The sequence below is a fragment of the Takifugu flavidus genome, chromosome 15 (assembly GCF_003711565.1).
Source record: "Takifugu flavidus isolate HTHZ2018 chromosome 15, ASM371156v2, whole genome shotgun sequence".
NCBI classification, from domain to species: domain Eukaryota; kingdom Metazoa; phylum Chordata; class Actinopteri; order Tetraodontiformes; family Tetraodontidae; genus Takifugu; species Takifugu flavidus.
The window spans coordinates 12510178-12526458 of record NC_079534.1 but is presented as its reverse complement, the minus strand read 5'-3'; the positions used below and the strand labels follow the sequence as shown (position 1 = coordinate 12526458).

General features: G+C 48.9%; 1 protein-coding gene across 3 annotated transcripts; it reads left to right on the top strand.

The window, feature by feature from the left end:
• Window positions 1-1102: 1102 nt before the first annotated feature.
• On the top strand, window positions 1103-16281 carry zfyve9a (zinc finger, FYVE domain containing 9a). Of its 3 annotated transcripts, none has more exons than XM_057057152.1 (19): window positions 1103-1380; window positions 5310-5400; window positions 5796-5904; window positions 7283-8637; window positions 9157-9256; window positions 9411-9587; window positions 9703-9863; window positions 10024-10132; window positions 10534-10656; window positions 10789-10944; window positions 11582-11806; window positions 12422-12504; window positions 12624-12728; window positions 13196-13346; window positions 13466-13546; window positions 13750-13912; window positions 14143-14248; window positions 14363-14539; window positions 14655-16281. In XM_057057152.1, the coding sequence occupies exons 3-19, from the start codon at window positions 5835-5837 to the stop codon at window positions 14814-14816; spliced, it is 3504 nt and encodes a 1167-aa protein (XP_056913132.1). In that variant the 5' UTR covers window positions 1103-1380; window positions 5310-5400; window positions 5796-5834; the 3' UTR covers window positions 14817-16281. The 3 variants fall into 3 exon arrangements, with proteins under 3 accessions (XP_056913132.1, XP_056913131.1, XP_056913133.1); XM_057057151.1 differs by having other exon boundaries at window positions 10024-10153; XM_057057153.1 differs by lacking the exon at window positions 10534-10656 and having other exon boundaries at window positions 10024-10153.

Genomic DNA, 16281 nt, shown 5'->3' with positions numbered 1-16281 from the left:
TGGGACGCTCCAACAAACAAGGGTCACACTGCTTAAGGTTATCTTTCAGATAAACATGGTTAGTTTTTAATATAATTATGATAATGTGGATAAAGCTTACTTACTTAAAGTGATGATTTATTTTGAAGTGTATTTTAAATTAACTCAGAAAACCCCACTGCTAGCTAATAATGAGTGACTAGACGGTTCATAGGATGTCTTTTCCTCTACATTCCATTGTCCATAGATGTGAGCAGTTGCACAACAGTACAGGCAACAGCAAAAAAGGAACTTTTGATTATTTAAATCTAAACTTTAAAGTGATTAAATAAACTTTGAGGTTGAATGAATGGAAGGCCATCAATTGTTGGTGTTGTTATCCTCGGGGAAGACGCAACAGGCATCCTTTCAAAACACACACACACACACACACACACACTACCCTTTACATGGTTATTCCCCGAGGCTCCACTGCTGCATCGTGTTGATCAATGAACCGCAGCTGTCATCATCATTCTGCGGGAGTCTGAAACAGTTACCCGGATATGCAATATCCGATCAGGAATGCCGGGAGCATAGACAGGGCTCATGGACCCCCAGGGCTCTACACACTATATTCATCCAGGCTGCAGCCAAAATATTCCTACCCGTATTTGCTGCGGCTGGAGCACAGCACAAACGCTCGAGCAGCATCAGCTGCGGCAAGATAGATGGTGACTGCGGCATCAAAGCCGGAAACAGTTTGTCGCCATCATGAAAAATAAGAGCATATAAAAACTAAAACAAGATATTAAAAGTGCGATGAACATGACACAACTTGTTTGCCGGCCCTGATAGTGTTGATTATAAGCCGCCTTTGTTACCATTATTAGACTGGTTTGCTTTTCAAATTTATTTTTAAAATCCAATTTTAGGCTTGCTAACAGTTTCACAACGCTAACAGTATCCGGCCTTAACGTGTTACAGCTTATTCGAGCCACAACTGGCATTCAATTTCTCAGCTTGTCTAGAGGCGACAAAATAAATTGAAATTTGAAATGAATTATTTTATTTTACAGAAATTCCGTTTTTGTTTCAGTATCGTTTGGTCTATGACGTTTATGCCGCGGACATTTATTTTGAATGCACAAACGGAAGTTGTGCCACCGATCGTTTCCACGGTGACGTTTTTTCCTCATTTCCCCCCGAATATTAAACCTTAGAGGAGGGATCCTTGAGCGCCGCGTCGCACAACTACAGCAGACTGGCGGACTATACTTTCCGACTTGGGCTGTCTGAGTTGGGAGGCAGCGGAAGCTGTACTCGGGGGATTCGTAAAAATAGCTTTTAAAGGCGATTAGCTATGACGGATACAAGCGGACGAGTTCCGCGGGACTCGGTGTAAAGATGAGAATTCCACCGGTGAGTATCAGAAATGTGTTTTCGCGGCAGCGTTGGGTTCTAATGTCACAACTCGCCATTGCAGCTGCAAATGTGAATCGAGTGGCTGCCGCGTCCTTCCCGGGAATATTTGGCGACGCGGACCCCGAGGAACCACCGTGGCGGCGGCGTTAGGATAACGCTACTTTACGTCAATTAACGTTACGCAACATATCTCCTGTAATCTGCCACTTTTAGCTACGCGCACTATAAAGTCGATGGCGTTGCGGCGGAAGGACGCGAACCTTCAGGCTGTGGGAACCTGCAGTTCAGCAGGACAAGGCAGCTTTTAAAAGCCTCCGTTAGCCATGATGCCCACCGACACACGGCTGGTGCGAGTGTCCGTCAGGGCAGCGAATCGCCGCCGTCACCGAGGGCACGACCACCCCGGAGCACCGACACCGACTTCCACGATAACAGCACACTCCCGTGCAGTCCATCCTCCACATGTCCTTCGTTATTTGTCTTCTGTCGTGATGCTGATAACTGCTGTGGAAAGTTATTCCGGGGCCTTTGGTGGATTTGACGTGCACCCAGTATAAATGCGGTTAGCACACCGGCTAACGGAACTATCCGGAGCAAACAAACTTCAACAGCTGTAATGGGTCTACGGCTGAGAATCGCCTCGCGTAGATCGTTAAAATGGACATTCCCCCCCCGTGCTTGGGCGATCGACCTCTGAATATTGTTGTCATGCGAGGCTCCGTCTGGCCTGGAGGCAGCGGACGCGGCCACGGTGCCACCTCTGGTTGCGTAATCGGGGCAGATCGTCATCTGTCTGCTCCCGACAGTTGGACTGATGCGTCTTTCTCCTTTGCCCCAACATCTGATCTCTGCCAGCGGAACCGTGACGAGTCTGGGTCACCCCAGCCTGGACTGGACCGTTCCTACCTAGTGAGGGGTTTGTGTTCCCGACTGGAAGCCACATCATTAATTTACACTGGGTGTGATAAGGTGGAGACGAGGTGGTTTTACTGGGCTGTGGGATCTAGTGCCTAATTATTGCCTCAAACAGCATTAAATCCCAGGGAGGGTGAGCCAACAGATCCTGCTGACAGATTCCTTGATCTATGTTTCTGTATGCTTTCAAAAAGCATGAGTCTCCTTTGGTTGTATTTTCTGTCTTGTGATGCTTAAATGAACATCAAAACTTATCTGAAGGGAGTGGTGGGGGGGGGGGGGGGGGGGGGGGGTAAGTGGTAATAGATGTTGACAGAGTGGCCTTGTTAACAGGACAGCTCTGATCTTTTTTGCTTTCTTTTAACTCCCAAGACGTTTAACTCATCTCATTTTTCCTCATAGATTTTTAAGGAGATTCTGGGGGGGGGAACCTGCGGAATGTGTTTATTTTGCTCTAAACTCGCTGTCAGGGCGTTCAGCATAGCTCAGTAATGTGTCACAATGAAAGTGATGTCAGTCCATTCTTAAAGAGAGGAAGCGATCGTTCCTGAGTGGAGGCTGTGTGGTGGTGAATACGGATCCATTCTCAGTATAAAGGCTGGTTGTTGGGAGTTCCTCGGTGTCAAAAACGTACATAAATGGTGGAAGAATAAACAAATGACACTAAATAATGCACTTGGTAATTGGATTCTTCTTTTCCTATATACGGATGATGGCTAATGCAACCACATCGTACCGTAAATGCCTTTAATCTGTCTGATGGGTCAGATGTTCAGGATCCTGCTCTGAACCACAGCCTGTCATGGTTACACCAGGTCAGACGCCTGATGTCACTTTCCGTATGCCGCCATGTTAAAGAAAACCTTCTGATTGTCAAAGCCAAACGGCTACAAGCTGACAGATTCTCCCGTCTGGTTTTACTAATTGTCGCTTCCTCAGTTTGTCGTGCCGATTGTGCATCACATGTCGCACAAGCCGTCATCCAGGAAACGGCAAGAAGTTAATCAAATCTGTCGCCGTTCCATCTCGTTCACCTCTCTCCTTGTCCCCATGTTATTGAGTTTAGTCTCCGTACCACAAACTCCCGCTGGGCTATGGGTCGTGGTGTTGATGTTTGGACAGTGAAGTCACTGTCTTCGTTTGGCCGTGCGCTCACTCTGAAGCTTGTTTGCATTCCTGATCAGTGTCTGATCAGTAAATCGACGGAATAATTCAGAGGGGGATTCCGTTTATTAGCCTCGGTTGTCTAATTATTCCTCACACTGCACCGAATATTAGCGATTTGGACTGTAACGAGCAGACTTTAGTTGTGAGAGACGTGCAAGAGCCGTTCCTTTGTGTCCCGAAGTCACTCTGACCGAGGCGTTCCTTCGTGCGTAAACATCTGCCTCCTTTTGAGCATCTTTCCAAGTTTACAAGTCTAAAAATACAACCCTGTCATGCACTTGGTCTGCATTATTCAATACCTCTGCAAGGTAATTAAATCTTAATCAGGGACGAGCTCCTGTCCTCGTCACGGCCTGGACTTGTTTGTGTTTGTATGTTGCTGTGTGTGCGGGTTTGAAGACGAGGACATCATGGGGAGGGGGGAAACCTGTCCGCCGGTGTGAAAGAGAAGCAGGAACAGCTTGGGCAGGTGTGACGTTGCTCCCCTTTAGTCTTCGGTTGAATATGAATGACTTCACCCAGACTGGATCACCTCAGAGATATGCAAAAAGAGAGGTGAAGCCAAATGTGACGCAGCAGCGCGTGCACGTCCCAAAGCCTGCTGACGTGCACGAGCATTCGATACCTATGCAAACGCTCCGCGCGACGCTCAGAACATTTGAATTGGCTTTTTAACGTGCCAAAATTGTGCACATTATGGAGGACGTCATCTGGAAAACATGTCCTATGCAAATCAGTGGGTAAAGGTGTACTATAAGGTCGTCATGGAGACATACATATGAATTGAATTTTCCCCCTGATGGCAATAGTTTAGGTTTTTGAACGAGTCAATGCAAACTTGTTAAAGCCAAGAATCAGTGCATCTTTTGGAGAGGGAGAGTCCAGACAGCGAGGAGCCTGCCAGACACTGAAGGAGAAATCTCTAATGCATTATTTTAATTCCCGAAGCACACTTTTATTTCTACGTACTTTTGCTTCAACGGAGAACATTTTGAGGTGCCTTTAGAACATCTTGTAACCAAAACCTCTTACTCCTAATAAATAAAAATGCTCTGTCTGGGAACAAATGTTTATTTTATGGCTTTTCTGGAAGAATCTGCTTTTTGCTATCAATAAATACCGTTCTATTTTGGTGTGATGCTGCTGTGTTCCCTCTGTCCTGACCTCCGTGTTCGACCTACGGTACATGCTGCGTATGTACACATGCTTGTCGTGTACCTGCTCTGTGCTGTGCTGACGCCGTGCCTTAAAATCTGTTGACTCAGCTCGTTCTTCCGAGGCCTTCACGCTGCAGACTCTCCGGTCTCTGGTGTAATTACTGGTGTCTCAGAATGACCTGTGGGTTCAGTCTGACTGTTAGTCATTTTCAGCCTGATCGCTCCATCATTCCAAGGTCCTTTCAAGAGCAAGGACAGACCAGGAAGGTTTACGGTGTAGTTAGTGGATAATGGCTCCATATGCACCAACGCCTGAAACAAGACCCTGCATCATGTTGGCAGATGAGTTTATCAAGTGATGTTTCACGTTTCCTCAGACTTTGTATGGATTCATGAGTGTGATGTTACTGTAAACATCAATTAAAGTAAGAGTAAGAGGCTGAGTACCAACATACCAACACATTTGAATATCAAGCCGCCAAGAGTTTGGGCCAGTACAAATAAAATGAGGTAAATTCCATCCATCCATCTGTTGCCTGCCTCTTTATCTCTTTGCTCTTGGGTCGCTATGTGGTACTTGCACGTCCTCCCCAGGCTTGTTCTCTCCCACAGAGAGAATTGCACATGGGGTTGATTGAAGAATGTAAGTGGTGTATGTGACACCGCTGTGTTTTGTCTATATTTAAGGTGTGGGCGCTGGGCGCTTGCCAGACTGGATGAAGTGAGAATTGAAAGGAAAGCCCGCTGCGAAGGCACTGCTGAGAGGACCTCTGTGCAGGTGAGAAAAGATCAGCATTATTCCGAAATGAAAGTTCCCTTTTTTCCTACTATAATGTTATTATTGTGGTGATGGTGGTTACTTTTTTAACAATGGGTTTTATATTTGTATTAATATAAACCATTTGGCTGAACTAGTGAGCCTTGTTCAGTATTTTAGAACCCTTTATTAACCCCCATGTAGTTTCCAGTCAGTAAACAGACGTTTGACTCATTTTCACCCAAATCGGAGCCTCCTGAAGTGCACGTAGAAGAAACTGCACTGTGAAGTCGGTTTTAGAACTAAAGAAAACATGAAAAGATGTGGAGGACTGATGATTCATGCAGGGAGCTGTGCGCACTGACTCAAAATAAAAATGGATTTGGCATTAAGGAAGCGGCTCCTCCTGCTTCTAGGTTCACACAGCCCGTCGGCAGGGTGGAGCTTCCCGACCCATGGAGAATTACTTTCAGGCCGAGGCCTTCAACCTGGACAAGGTGCTGGATGAGTTTGAGCAGAACGAAGGTGAGCGACTGTGTTAGAGTCCAGATGGTGTCGCTGAGGGATTCATCGTGTGGGGGGGCAACTCTGGGAAGTTCTGAGCAAATCATCCCGGTGTTAACAAGCTTATGGAGAGCGAGCCAAGCTCACAGGTAGTGATTGAGGGTATGCAATCAGGGAATAACACTAATTATATTATCAGTTTCCCGTGGGCTTTTCTGAAACTGTGTTATTGGTTCAAGGTTTTTCTTTTCCTCCACACTTGATGCCCGTGAAGATATGATTTAAGGTCTTTTTGAATAAGGTCTGTCTCATTTCCATCCGTACTAGGCTGCTTATCACAAAGGGGACGTTGTTCCTTTCCCTGGATTTGCATTAGATGAACCCCCGGTTAAGAAAATGACTTCATTTTGCAACACTGTGACCTCAGTGTGTGTTTAGGTAATTATCAGTGAGTCCTCTGAGGGTTTGTCAGATTAGCTCAGTCGGAGTTAACGTGGGCATTTGAAGCTGAGGCGGCACCACACATGGTGAGTTTAAGATCCAAAAAGCAAATATGTCTGATAGAAGAAGGTGTTCAGACACCAGTGCTGCTGGGCAGGACAGGACTTGACAGGGCATATTTTATAATCGTCAACATGAATTCCATTTCGGGGAGATCTTCAGATGTTGGCAGTTTGAATAACTATTCTAAGAAATGTATTCTTACATCATCGTGAATAATAGCTGCCATTGTGGTTAAACCGTCTGGGCTGGTTAAGGAGAAACATTAAGTTAACACTAAGTTCTGAATTCCCTGGTTTCAGTTCTGCCAGTTTAGCTGTTTGGTTTAGCCTGGGGGAGGTTTATTCTGCTCTTATCCTCTCTTTTATATCTCTATTGTGAAGGAAACCCACAACTAATGCACAAAATTTAGATAAAAGCTGGCTCGCACAGCTTGAACGTTCCACTAATTCACAAAACACGTGAACACTTTGTCACACCCGTTTGTCTAGACTATGATGTTTGTGTTTTATTACTCATTGCGGAGAAGTTCAGACTTCTTGTGTATCTGCATTAAATGTGCGTTTACCTCACATTTATGCACAACACGGAGGTATTTGATGCTCCTTATGGTTTGCGTGAATTCATTTGTCCATTATTATTATTAGGCTTTTAATCATTTATATTTTCCTCCCTTTGTGGTTAATCATATTCATATTGGTTCCTCCTACCTGAAAGAGTCAAATAAATGATAATGACACAAAATGAGTTTAACAGATGAAGCAAACATAAAAATCCATCCCGATTCTAATGCTGCGTGCAAAGATGTTGGACACCAATAATTGAGTAAAATGACGCAATTGTGTGGCACACTTGATGATTAACAGCAGGAATAACTGTGACTTCTCTTCTCCTTCAGATGAGACCGACACTCTAATTCTCTCAGATTCCAAGTGGACCCAGATTCTGGCCCCACCTCCTCACCTGCTGTCCCTGAACCCCGCCCTGGCTAATTCAGACCTCAGCCACCGGGAGAGCCCGCTGCCCTTCAAGACCCCTGACCCCTCCAGCGCTTCCTCTGGGGATGACTCTAAAAGACATACTGGTCCCGAAGCCCCTTCGTGGGCAGAGGAGAGGCCAGCAGACGTCCACAGCCCACCTCTCATCCAGCCCAATATTGGCAAACTCGTGGGCCCAGATGATGTCTCGTCCAGTTGTGGAACAGTGGAGAACGGTTGCCCAACCAGCCCTCTGAGGCCACAACCAGATGGGCTCCAAGAAGAGACAAACCCGTCTTTAGATGACCCGACAGGTTCCTCTGAGCTGGAGGCTGAACCACCTCAGGAAGAGAGAGCCACCTCAGCAGAAGAAGAAGGTTCTTCTGGCAGCTGCTCTCACTTCACCTTTCATCCGGTTGTGGAACCACAAACACACGACAGAGAAGATCATGAACACGAGGTCACTGCTGCTTCACAGGACACTGGCCAAGACAAGCAAACTGGAAACGTTGATGAGAAGCCCATAGAACGCGTCCAGAATGGGGTGACGGACACTCCATCCTGTCACGGTGTGGAAGGAAATTGCCCGACTGTTACCGTTGGGGCTGAAGTGGATAAAGAGGACAGATGTGATCCAGAGGGGCAGAGAGAAACGGATCTCGCCAATGGTTTTGAGCAAGCGAGCGGCAGCTGTAAGGAAGGAGAGGAGGAGGGTTTCCCTTCCCCTCCTGTCACCTCTAAGGAGGACTCTGTCACTGAGGAAAAGGAAATGGAGGAGAGCAAGCAGGAGAGTACTGAGGGAGGCTCAGGGCTGCCCGGTGGCCAAGCAAAACTCAACAACGCTCAGCTGCAGCCTGTCAGTGTACCTTACGGAGGGGCCAGACCCAAGCAGCCGGTTAGCCTCAAGCTCCAGATCCCACAGACACCAGTGTTTCAGGTCCAAAATCTAGGCCCACCTGCCTTGGGCAGCAACAAAAACCAGGAGAAGCAGAAAAGCAGGAACGCGTCCCCTGAAAACACGCAAGTCGCACCTGACCCGAGCAAAGAGGGGCTCAACGGAGACGGTGGCGCCCACTCTCCCCTCCCCGTGCCCTCGGAAAGCCCAGACAACGACCTCCAGTCGGGCCAGCGGGGCGCTCCGGGCAGGAAGTCCACCAACTCGCTGGGAGAAGTCGCTCCAGTGTGGGTCCCCGACTCTCAAGCTCCTGTCTGCATGAAATGCGACGTCAAATTTACTTTTACCAAGAGGAGGCACCACTGCAGGGCGTGTGGAAAGGTCAGTGACGGCGGCCAGAACATGCGTTTCACTTGATTTAAACGATTATTGCTACTGGGCAGACGCAGTTTTGCTAAATCTGCGTCCTCAAACATATTTTCCCAACAAGTTTCTAGCAGCGTAGCCACCCACGCGTTCGTCCGCCCGGTACATTAAAGTGCAGCCTGTAGTTGCTGACGCCGCACTGGAAAGTCACCAGGCTGCGACTGTATTTCCCCTGGTGGTAAACGCAGGGAAGGGAGGAGCTGGCGGTGCAGAAACACTGACGCCAGCTGCGCGAGGGCACACAGGATGCGGCGGGATTCCCATTTCATTGAGCGGCAGACCGGCTTCATCCTCAGACGAGCCGGTGATACTGAGAAGATCTCAGACGATCGCCGCTTTCCTGTGTCTCACATTCTAGTGAGAGTGAGCGCTAAACCCAGCAGCAATCAATATTCAGAGAGCGGCGCATGTTTCGGGAAACCGTCTGTACGGCACGCTAATCTCGTGGAGCTGAATGGTTTGTGTGTTTCGCAGGTGTTCTGTGCGGCGTGCTGTAGCTTAAAGTGCAAACTCGTTTACATGGAGCGGAAGGAGGCGAGAGTCTGCGTCACCTGCTTCTCCGCGCTGACGGCTGGTAAGCGTCATCACAACCAGAGAATCAGCTTCTCTGCGACTTAAACGCAGCTGGACTTTTGCACTATTAGTGGTTCCAACCAACCCCCATCAAATATGTGCGTTTTCTCTGCTCTCGGCGGATGTTTTCCCAATTTCTGTCCTTTTTTCGTCAGCTCAGTCATGTGAGACGCCGGTTTTTGCGAGCAACCAGAGCCCAAACCCCAACAACCCAGCAGAGTACTGCTCCACCATCCCCCCCCTGCAGCAGGCCCAGGCCTCTGGCGTGCTGAGTTCTCCTCCTCCTACCGTCATGGTGCCTGTGGGAGTCCTTAAGCAGGCTGGGAATGAGGGTACAACCAGGAATTGAAATGCTCTTAGCTCTTTTCTTAATCTCACACATGCCTCTGTTATCTTAAAGCTATTTCCCCGCTCACTCTGCAACTTTGTGTGCGATGCCGCCCGCAGCCATCCTGACACGGGAGCAGAGGAGAGTGTGGTTCGCCGATGGGCTCCTTCCAAACGGAGACGCCGCCGAGTCGTCCAAGCCTCCGGCCGCTAACCTCGCCCCTTCTCAGCCTTCTGCCTCCACTCATTCAACCAAATCTTCCACTTCTGAATACACAGAGGTACGTTTGGCGTGTTAAACATCTAATCAGCTTTAGTGCTGCGGCTATAGTCGGATTACTGCTGGAGGAGGCGACAAAGGAGTCGCATTCCTTTGGTTCCCTCATTTCTCATTTTACTCCCCCCCCTGATTAAATCTAACCCATGACCCTCCACCCCCAGGTAGCCCACACTCCTGTTGCCACGGTGGGCAGCCCTGTGGGCAGCTCCATCAGCCTGATCCCAGAGGACGGACTCCCTCCCATCCTCATCTCCACTGGAGTCAAAGGAGGTACGGGAGGCCACATCACAGGTGCTTGCCCTCATCATCGTCATCGCGCTGCCTCCTCATCGCTGTCGGCTGTTGCCTTTGTGCTGGTTACGTTTGTTTTTCACGTGCATTTAGCGCAGCTCATGAGTTTGCTGCTCGTTGGCGACCGTGCTAATAGTTACGACGGTCGTGAAGACCCAGGATGGGTCGCCTCACAATTATTAATGCCATTTTTCTGCTTATTGCCTCACATGTGACGGCCCGATCATTCTCACCTCGCCAGCAAGACACTCTGACATCTTCACCCCCCCCCCCGTTAGACTTGGTGCGCTCCTGTTTCCGCGTCACACTTGACCTTGACTGCTCCCTCCGCCCTTCTCCTCTGCTCCTCCTCCCTTTGCTCCTCCCTATCTTACTTGCAGATTATGCGGTGGAAGAAAGACCGTCGGAGATGGCGCTCATGCAGCAGTTGGAGGAGGGAGGCCCTGACCCCTTGGTCTTTGTGCTGAACGCTAACCTGCTCGCCATGGTCAAGCTTGTAAACTGTCAGTCACTCCCATTTACTGAAGTCACTGATGCAGATCATCATCAACTTGTCAAAGATACTTTAAAAGAATGGAAATTAATGTTTTTGTTTTTTTAGTGGGGTTTATTTCTTGCTTTCTTTTAACTTGCAGACGTAAACAGGAAGTGTTGGTACATGTCAACCAAAGGCATGCATGCTGTGGGCCAGGCAGAGGTCGTGATCCTGCTTCAGTGTCTCCCTGATGAGAAGACGATCCCTAAAGACATCTTTACCCACTTTGTGCAGCTCTACCAGGAGGCCCTCAGTGGTAAGGAAGCCAGCAACAGTTTTATATACTTGATGCTTCGGCCAATTCATTCATTCTCAACTAGAGCGGGTTGGTCTCGATAAGGAATCTCTGGCCCACCTCGAGATGCAGGTGAAAGTGAACCCTGGTGGCTGACGGTGTGACTGTCCAGTGAACCAATGAGAGGAAGTGATGCAGCTTATTACTATATTGAAACTATAAGTCCCTAAAAACGTGGATGTCTTGTGGAGAAAGGCTGGGCGTGATGGGAACGCGGGGTAATGTGAGCCGGTGGGGCGAGCGTCGGAGATGTGGCTTTATTCACGGCTGCAGGATTTAGCACAGGCGAAGCAGAGCTCATCTATGAAGTAATCCCAAGAATACCTTGAAAGCTGCTGACATTCAAATCTGCCCCCTTTTCAGAACATGGGAATTTTCTTTCTTCTTTTTTCCTCCTTTTGGTTTCTTTCTCTTCTTTTTTTTCATTTTGGCTCTTGCCCCCATCTCATCCTCTCCATTCTTCTTCGGTCTCGCATAAATCCCTGCTTTTACACGCTCCTCATTTGATCTCCCTCGCCCTTTTATGGCTCCCGCCGACCGCTCCCTCCCATATCACCAACCACCCTCTCTGTCGCCCTTCTCTTATCACCCTCTCCAGGCAACGTGCTGAGCCAACTGAGTCACTCGTTCTTCACGCAGAGCTTCCTGGGCAGCAGGGAGCACGGCGGCTTCCTCTACATCAGCCCCACTTTCCAGTCCCTGCAGGACCTGCTGCTGCCCAACCCACCCTACCTGTTTGGCATCCTAATACAGAAGTGGGAAACACCCTGGGCCAAGGTCTTCCCAATCCGGCTCATGCTCCGGCTGGGCGCAGAGTACCGATGTGAGTGGGCGACACCGCCAGGATCGCTATTAAATGTTTCTCCTGTAAATCGACGGCACTCGACGCTGCCGAGTGAATCTCACCTGCTCTGAAAATGAGGTGGTCAGTTGCTAGAAAGATCCGGTCGTTATTACACCCGATCTCGCAGCTCCCCACATGACGCATTATGTTTTGCGAGGTTATTTTAATCCAGTTTCCACCAAATCCCTTCCTCAACTGACAAAGCTGCCAGCACGGAGCAGCACGGAGCAGCACGGAGCAGCACAGAGCAGCACCCAGCTCTGCTAAGCCTCTTGCCTGCTTCCAGTCAGCCCAGAGAGGATAAATTACCAACATTAAATGAATCCGAGGCGCTTTTTATTCTTCCCTTGAATATCCGAAGGGTTAATAAAATGGCAGAGAGGTCCACACTGCAGATGCTGATTATATTTTGGTTAGGTTTAATCAGGATTTAAGGCTAGAAGGAGTGACAGGAGGCGCTTTGGGACGTATTTTTAACCTGTGAATGAAGACTTCTAACTACAGCAGCGCTTTGATGTATTTGATGTGTCTCATTTGAGTTTCTAAGGTGGTTAAAAAGGATTAAGAGAATGACAAAACTGTCCTGTTTTGCAGTTTATCCATGTCCGCTGTTTAGCGTTCGCTTCAGGAAGCCTCTTTTTGGAGAGACGGGTCACACCATCATGAATCTGCTCGCTGTGAGTTTTCATTCCTTTCACTGCGTACGGGAGCGTTTGCTTTGGGTCGATGGCGGGTAGAGAATTTAAAAGAGGCCGTTATTGGTTTGATCTCATCTCATATTCCGCGGCGGCTGCAGGACTTCCGGAACTACCAGTACACGCTGCCGGTGGTTAAAGGTCTGGTTGTGGACATGGAGGTGAAGAAGACGACCATCAAGATACCCAGCAATCGCTACAACGAGGTAGGCGCCTCAAAATCATCAAAGGGCCCAAAACTACATGAAATCCTCCCGTGAACATGAGCAGAGAGAAGGCAAAGCTCGTCTCAACCCCCCCTCAACTCATACGGAACCATTGATCGTTCTGATTATATTAAAGCCTCCATGAGAGCGATGACATCCGCTGAGGAAGTTGCCGTTAAGCCGCCTCCCGCCCACTCACGGCGCCCCCTCTCCGAAGTGCAGCGAATTCTCAGAACCCTCCAGATTCTCCCTTTCAGGTCTAATTTGGAGACGAGGGTTTCGCGAGACGCCTCGTCCTCCTGTATCCAGCCGTGTCGGTGACTTTTCCTTCAACCTGTCACCGCGGCGCCGTCCCATTTGAAGTCGTTACCCATAATCCCACTGCAATTAGGCTTAACCAGGCAGCCCGCGTTAAGCCCATTTCATACAACACGGCAACGAGTCACAGATATTATTCGTCCTTGTAGCTGATGAAGGCCATGAGTAAGTCCAACGACCACGTTCTGGCTATGGGGGCGTGTTTCAACGACCGCGCCGACTCCCACCTCGTGTGCATCCAGAACGATGACGGGAACTACCAGACGCAGGCCATCAGCATCCATCACCAGCCTCGCAAAGGTGCTGACACGGGAACACCCGGCTCAATGTCTGCTTGCTTGTCTGCGGCCGTCTGCCGGTCAGCGGTCCGTTAATGACGCTCCACTCGGGTTTAGTTCTCCTCTTTGTGCTTGTTGCAGTAACTGGAGCTTGCTTCTTTGTGTTCAGCGGGGCTTTGAAATCCTCCTCCGGTTTCTTGGCCAAGACCAGCATTGTAGAAGGTGACAACAAGCTGCCGTGATGAATGATATTAAAGACACAGACCTTTAGCAGACTCTCATGTGATTTAAAGTTAACTATTCGACTTCTTTTTTAATTTAAATTTCTGATTTCCACAAACCATCAGCCCGATTCCGAAGTTTTTGACTTTTCTTCTGCGTTTGGACGTATAACGAATAACGAGGCTTCTTTCCTGCGTCCGCAGATGGCGTGATGATCCAGATAACAGCGGAGACGATGGAGTCGCTGCGGCAGGCCCTGAAGGACATGAAGGACTTCACCATCACGTGCGGGAAAGCGGACCAGGAGGAGAACCAGGAACTCGTCCACATTCAGTGGACGGAGGACGACCACGACTTCAACAAGGGGTGAGACGCGAGCTGATGAAAGTGCCGCTATCAAAGCTCATCAAAGTCATCAATGTCAGAGCGGCCCGCTAACATCTGCATGCTCCAGTGTGACCTCACTCTGTGCAATAATAATTTAAGGATTTTAGCAAATGTGCTGACACCTTATTAGGAAACGCTGTCAGATCAGTGGGTTTTCTTAGACTTCTTCTTTGGGTTCTTATTATTTGGGCTCTTTCCTGCGTTTTCAGCGTCATCAGTCCCATAGATGGCAAATCCATGGAGTCCATCACCAGCGTCAAAATCTTCCATGGCTCAGAGTTCAAAGCTAACGGCAAGGTGATCCGCTGGACGGAGGTACGACGCACCTCGTTTCTTCCCCATTTATCTATTGAAACCGAGGCGTTCATTAGCACGAACCTTCCAACAACGGCCGTTGAATGACAGGGGTGAACGTGTGCTTGTGCGCAGGTGTTTTTCCTCCAGAGCGAGGACTACCCGGGCGGCCTGAGCGACCCCGCCGACCACAGCAGGCTGACGGAGAACGTGGCGAGGGCTTTCTGCGTGGCGCTCCTTCCACACCTGAAGCTGCTCAAGGAAGATGGGATGGCCAAACTGGGACTGCGGGTCACGCTGGACTCGGACCAGGTACTGTGACTCGCCTTTTAGACTAAATGGGCAGTTGAAAAGAGCCGTGATGTAACGGAGCAGCTTCGGAAATGCGACGCCTTCCCTTCTGACCTTCCTGTATTCGCTGTTCCAGGTGGGTTATCTGGCAGGAAGTAACGGTCAGCCTCTCCTGTCACAGTACCTGAGCGACCTGGACAGCGCTCTTATCCCCGTCATCCACGGCGGCGCGTGCCAGCTGAGCGAGGGCCCGGTGGTCATGGAGCTGATCTTCTACATTTTAGAAATCATCTCGTAGGGGCCCCTCCGTGTCTCCTTTAGTGGGAATTCCCCCGCCTCCTTCTCTACTAACACTTGCAAAGACGTGAAAACTTTGTCCGGGCGGAGTAGCATTCCTCATGTGGAACCTATGCATCCAGCCGCCACCTGGGACCCCAGGACGCCCCGGAGCAGCACCTCTGGTTTTCCTCTGAGGTGCCCCGTGCAGCAGAGGTCAAACTGCGTGGACCCTGGGAAGCGTGCCGACAACCCGCATTCATGGTTTCGAGCGTTCAGTCTAGAATCGATACCAGTTTGTCTGTAACCTGCAAGAATCTGGAGGGATGAACAATCCTCTTAACATCTCTATTGATTTAAGGTTGTAAAATGAATAAGAACAATCAAACGGAGGTTAAGACTTCTCTTGGGTAACTACTTTTATTACTTTAGCATCCATGTGGCAGCGAGAAGTCCCAAAACTTAAGCTTCCAAAGGCCTCAGTGTAGCACAGCTGTCCTGAAAGGAGCCAGACTCGCGGGCCCCGAGTAAAGAGAAGCTACAGACCATCAAACCAGGAGCTCGAGACTGGAAAATGTCTGTCTTCATGTTGCACCGGTGCTCTCTGCCTGCAGCAGCGATCCATTAGGGATGTTTGAAATGGTTCAAAACAGGTTTGGGTTCATCTCACGAGCGTCACTCATCGGTCCAGGTGCTCAGTTCACCGCGTTAGCACCCGGAGCTGCCGTGCTTCTGTTTTTCAAAGCACACGCACGTTTCGATCTGCAGCCTTCGCAGGTTATTGCACTGAATCTGCCGTCCCGCCGGAGCTCCGTCAGCCCTCATTGATGAAACGTAAAGAAAGCAGGAATTCTCATCGCTTCCTGTCACCAACTTAGACAACTTAAGAATGTAATATTTGTCCTTTTTTTCCCTCCTTTAAAACCCGCAAGCGTTTGTCTTTGTTCCGTTTCAGCAGCCGCGTCACCAAAAATCACCTTTTTATTTCATAATGTAGTTTGTTTGCTCTGTTTTGACACATGCCAGTGAACGTGGATGAGCCCACCTGAACGACAAAAATCTCCAGACAATCTTAATAGAGCAGGCGCAGACGTCAGGTTTGACTGACTCTGAAGGTCAAAGGTCACCGGTGGCGGGGGTCATGCCGCGATCGGGCCAGTTTAGAGACGCGGAGGTCGCGTTCGATTTTGGCATCATCTCTCCTGTGTGCAATATATCACAACTCCAAAAACATGCAATCTGCCTGAAGAAGTAGCGTATTTTTTTATGATTTTATTTTAAGAGGTGTTTTGTTTGCTACTATCCAAACTATAATGCTGCATGAGCTTGAAATGAGGAAATCAAGGTTGCGTTTTAAGTTGTTTTAGGGATGCAATCGATCCCATTTCGTTTCCCATCTTCTCAAAAATGCCAAAAATCTGTTTGTTTCCTTTTACAGTGGAATAACCTGTAGTATATGTAAAATAAACCCTTATAGTAAAATCAAA

Bases quoted from the DNA above. Each gene is read 5' to 3' on its own strand.
- zfyve9a (XM_057057151.1), top strand. From the start codon at position 5,835: ATGGAGAATTACTTTCAGGCCGAGGCCTTCAACCTGGACAAGGTGCTG. The intron at 12,729-13,195 runs GTAGGCGCCTCA...TCGTCCTTGTAG, and splicing joins CCAGCAATCGCTACAACGAG to CTGATGAAGGCCATGAGTAA. The intron at 14,249-14,362 runs GTACGACGCACC...GCTTGTGCGCAG, and splicing joins AGGTGATCCGCTGGACGGAG to GTGTTTTTCCTCCAGAGCGA.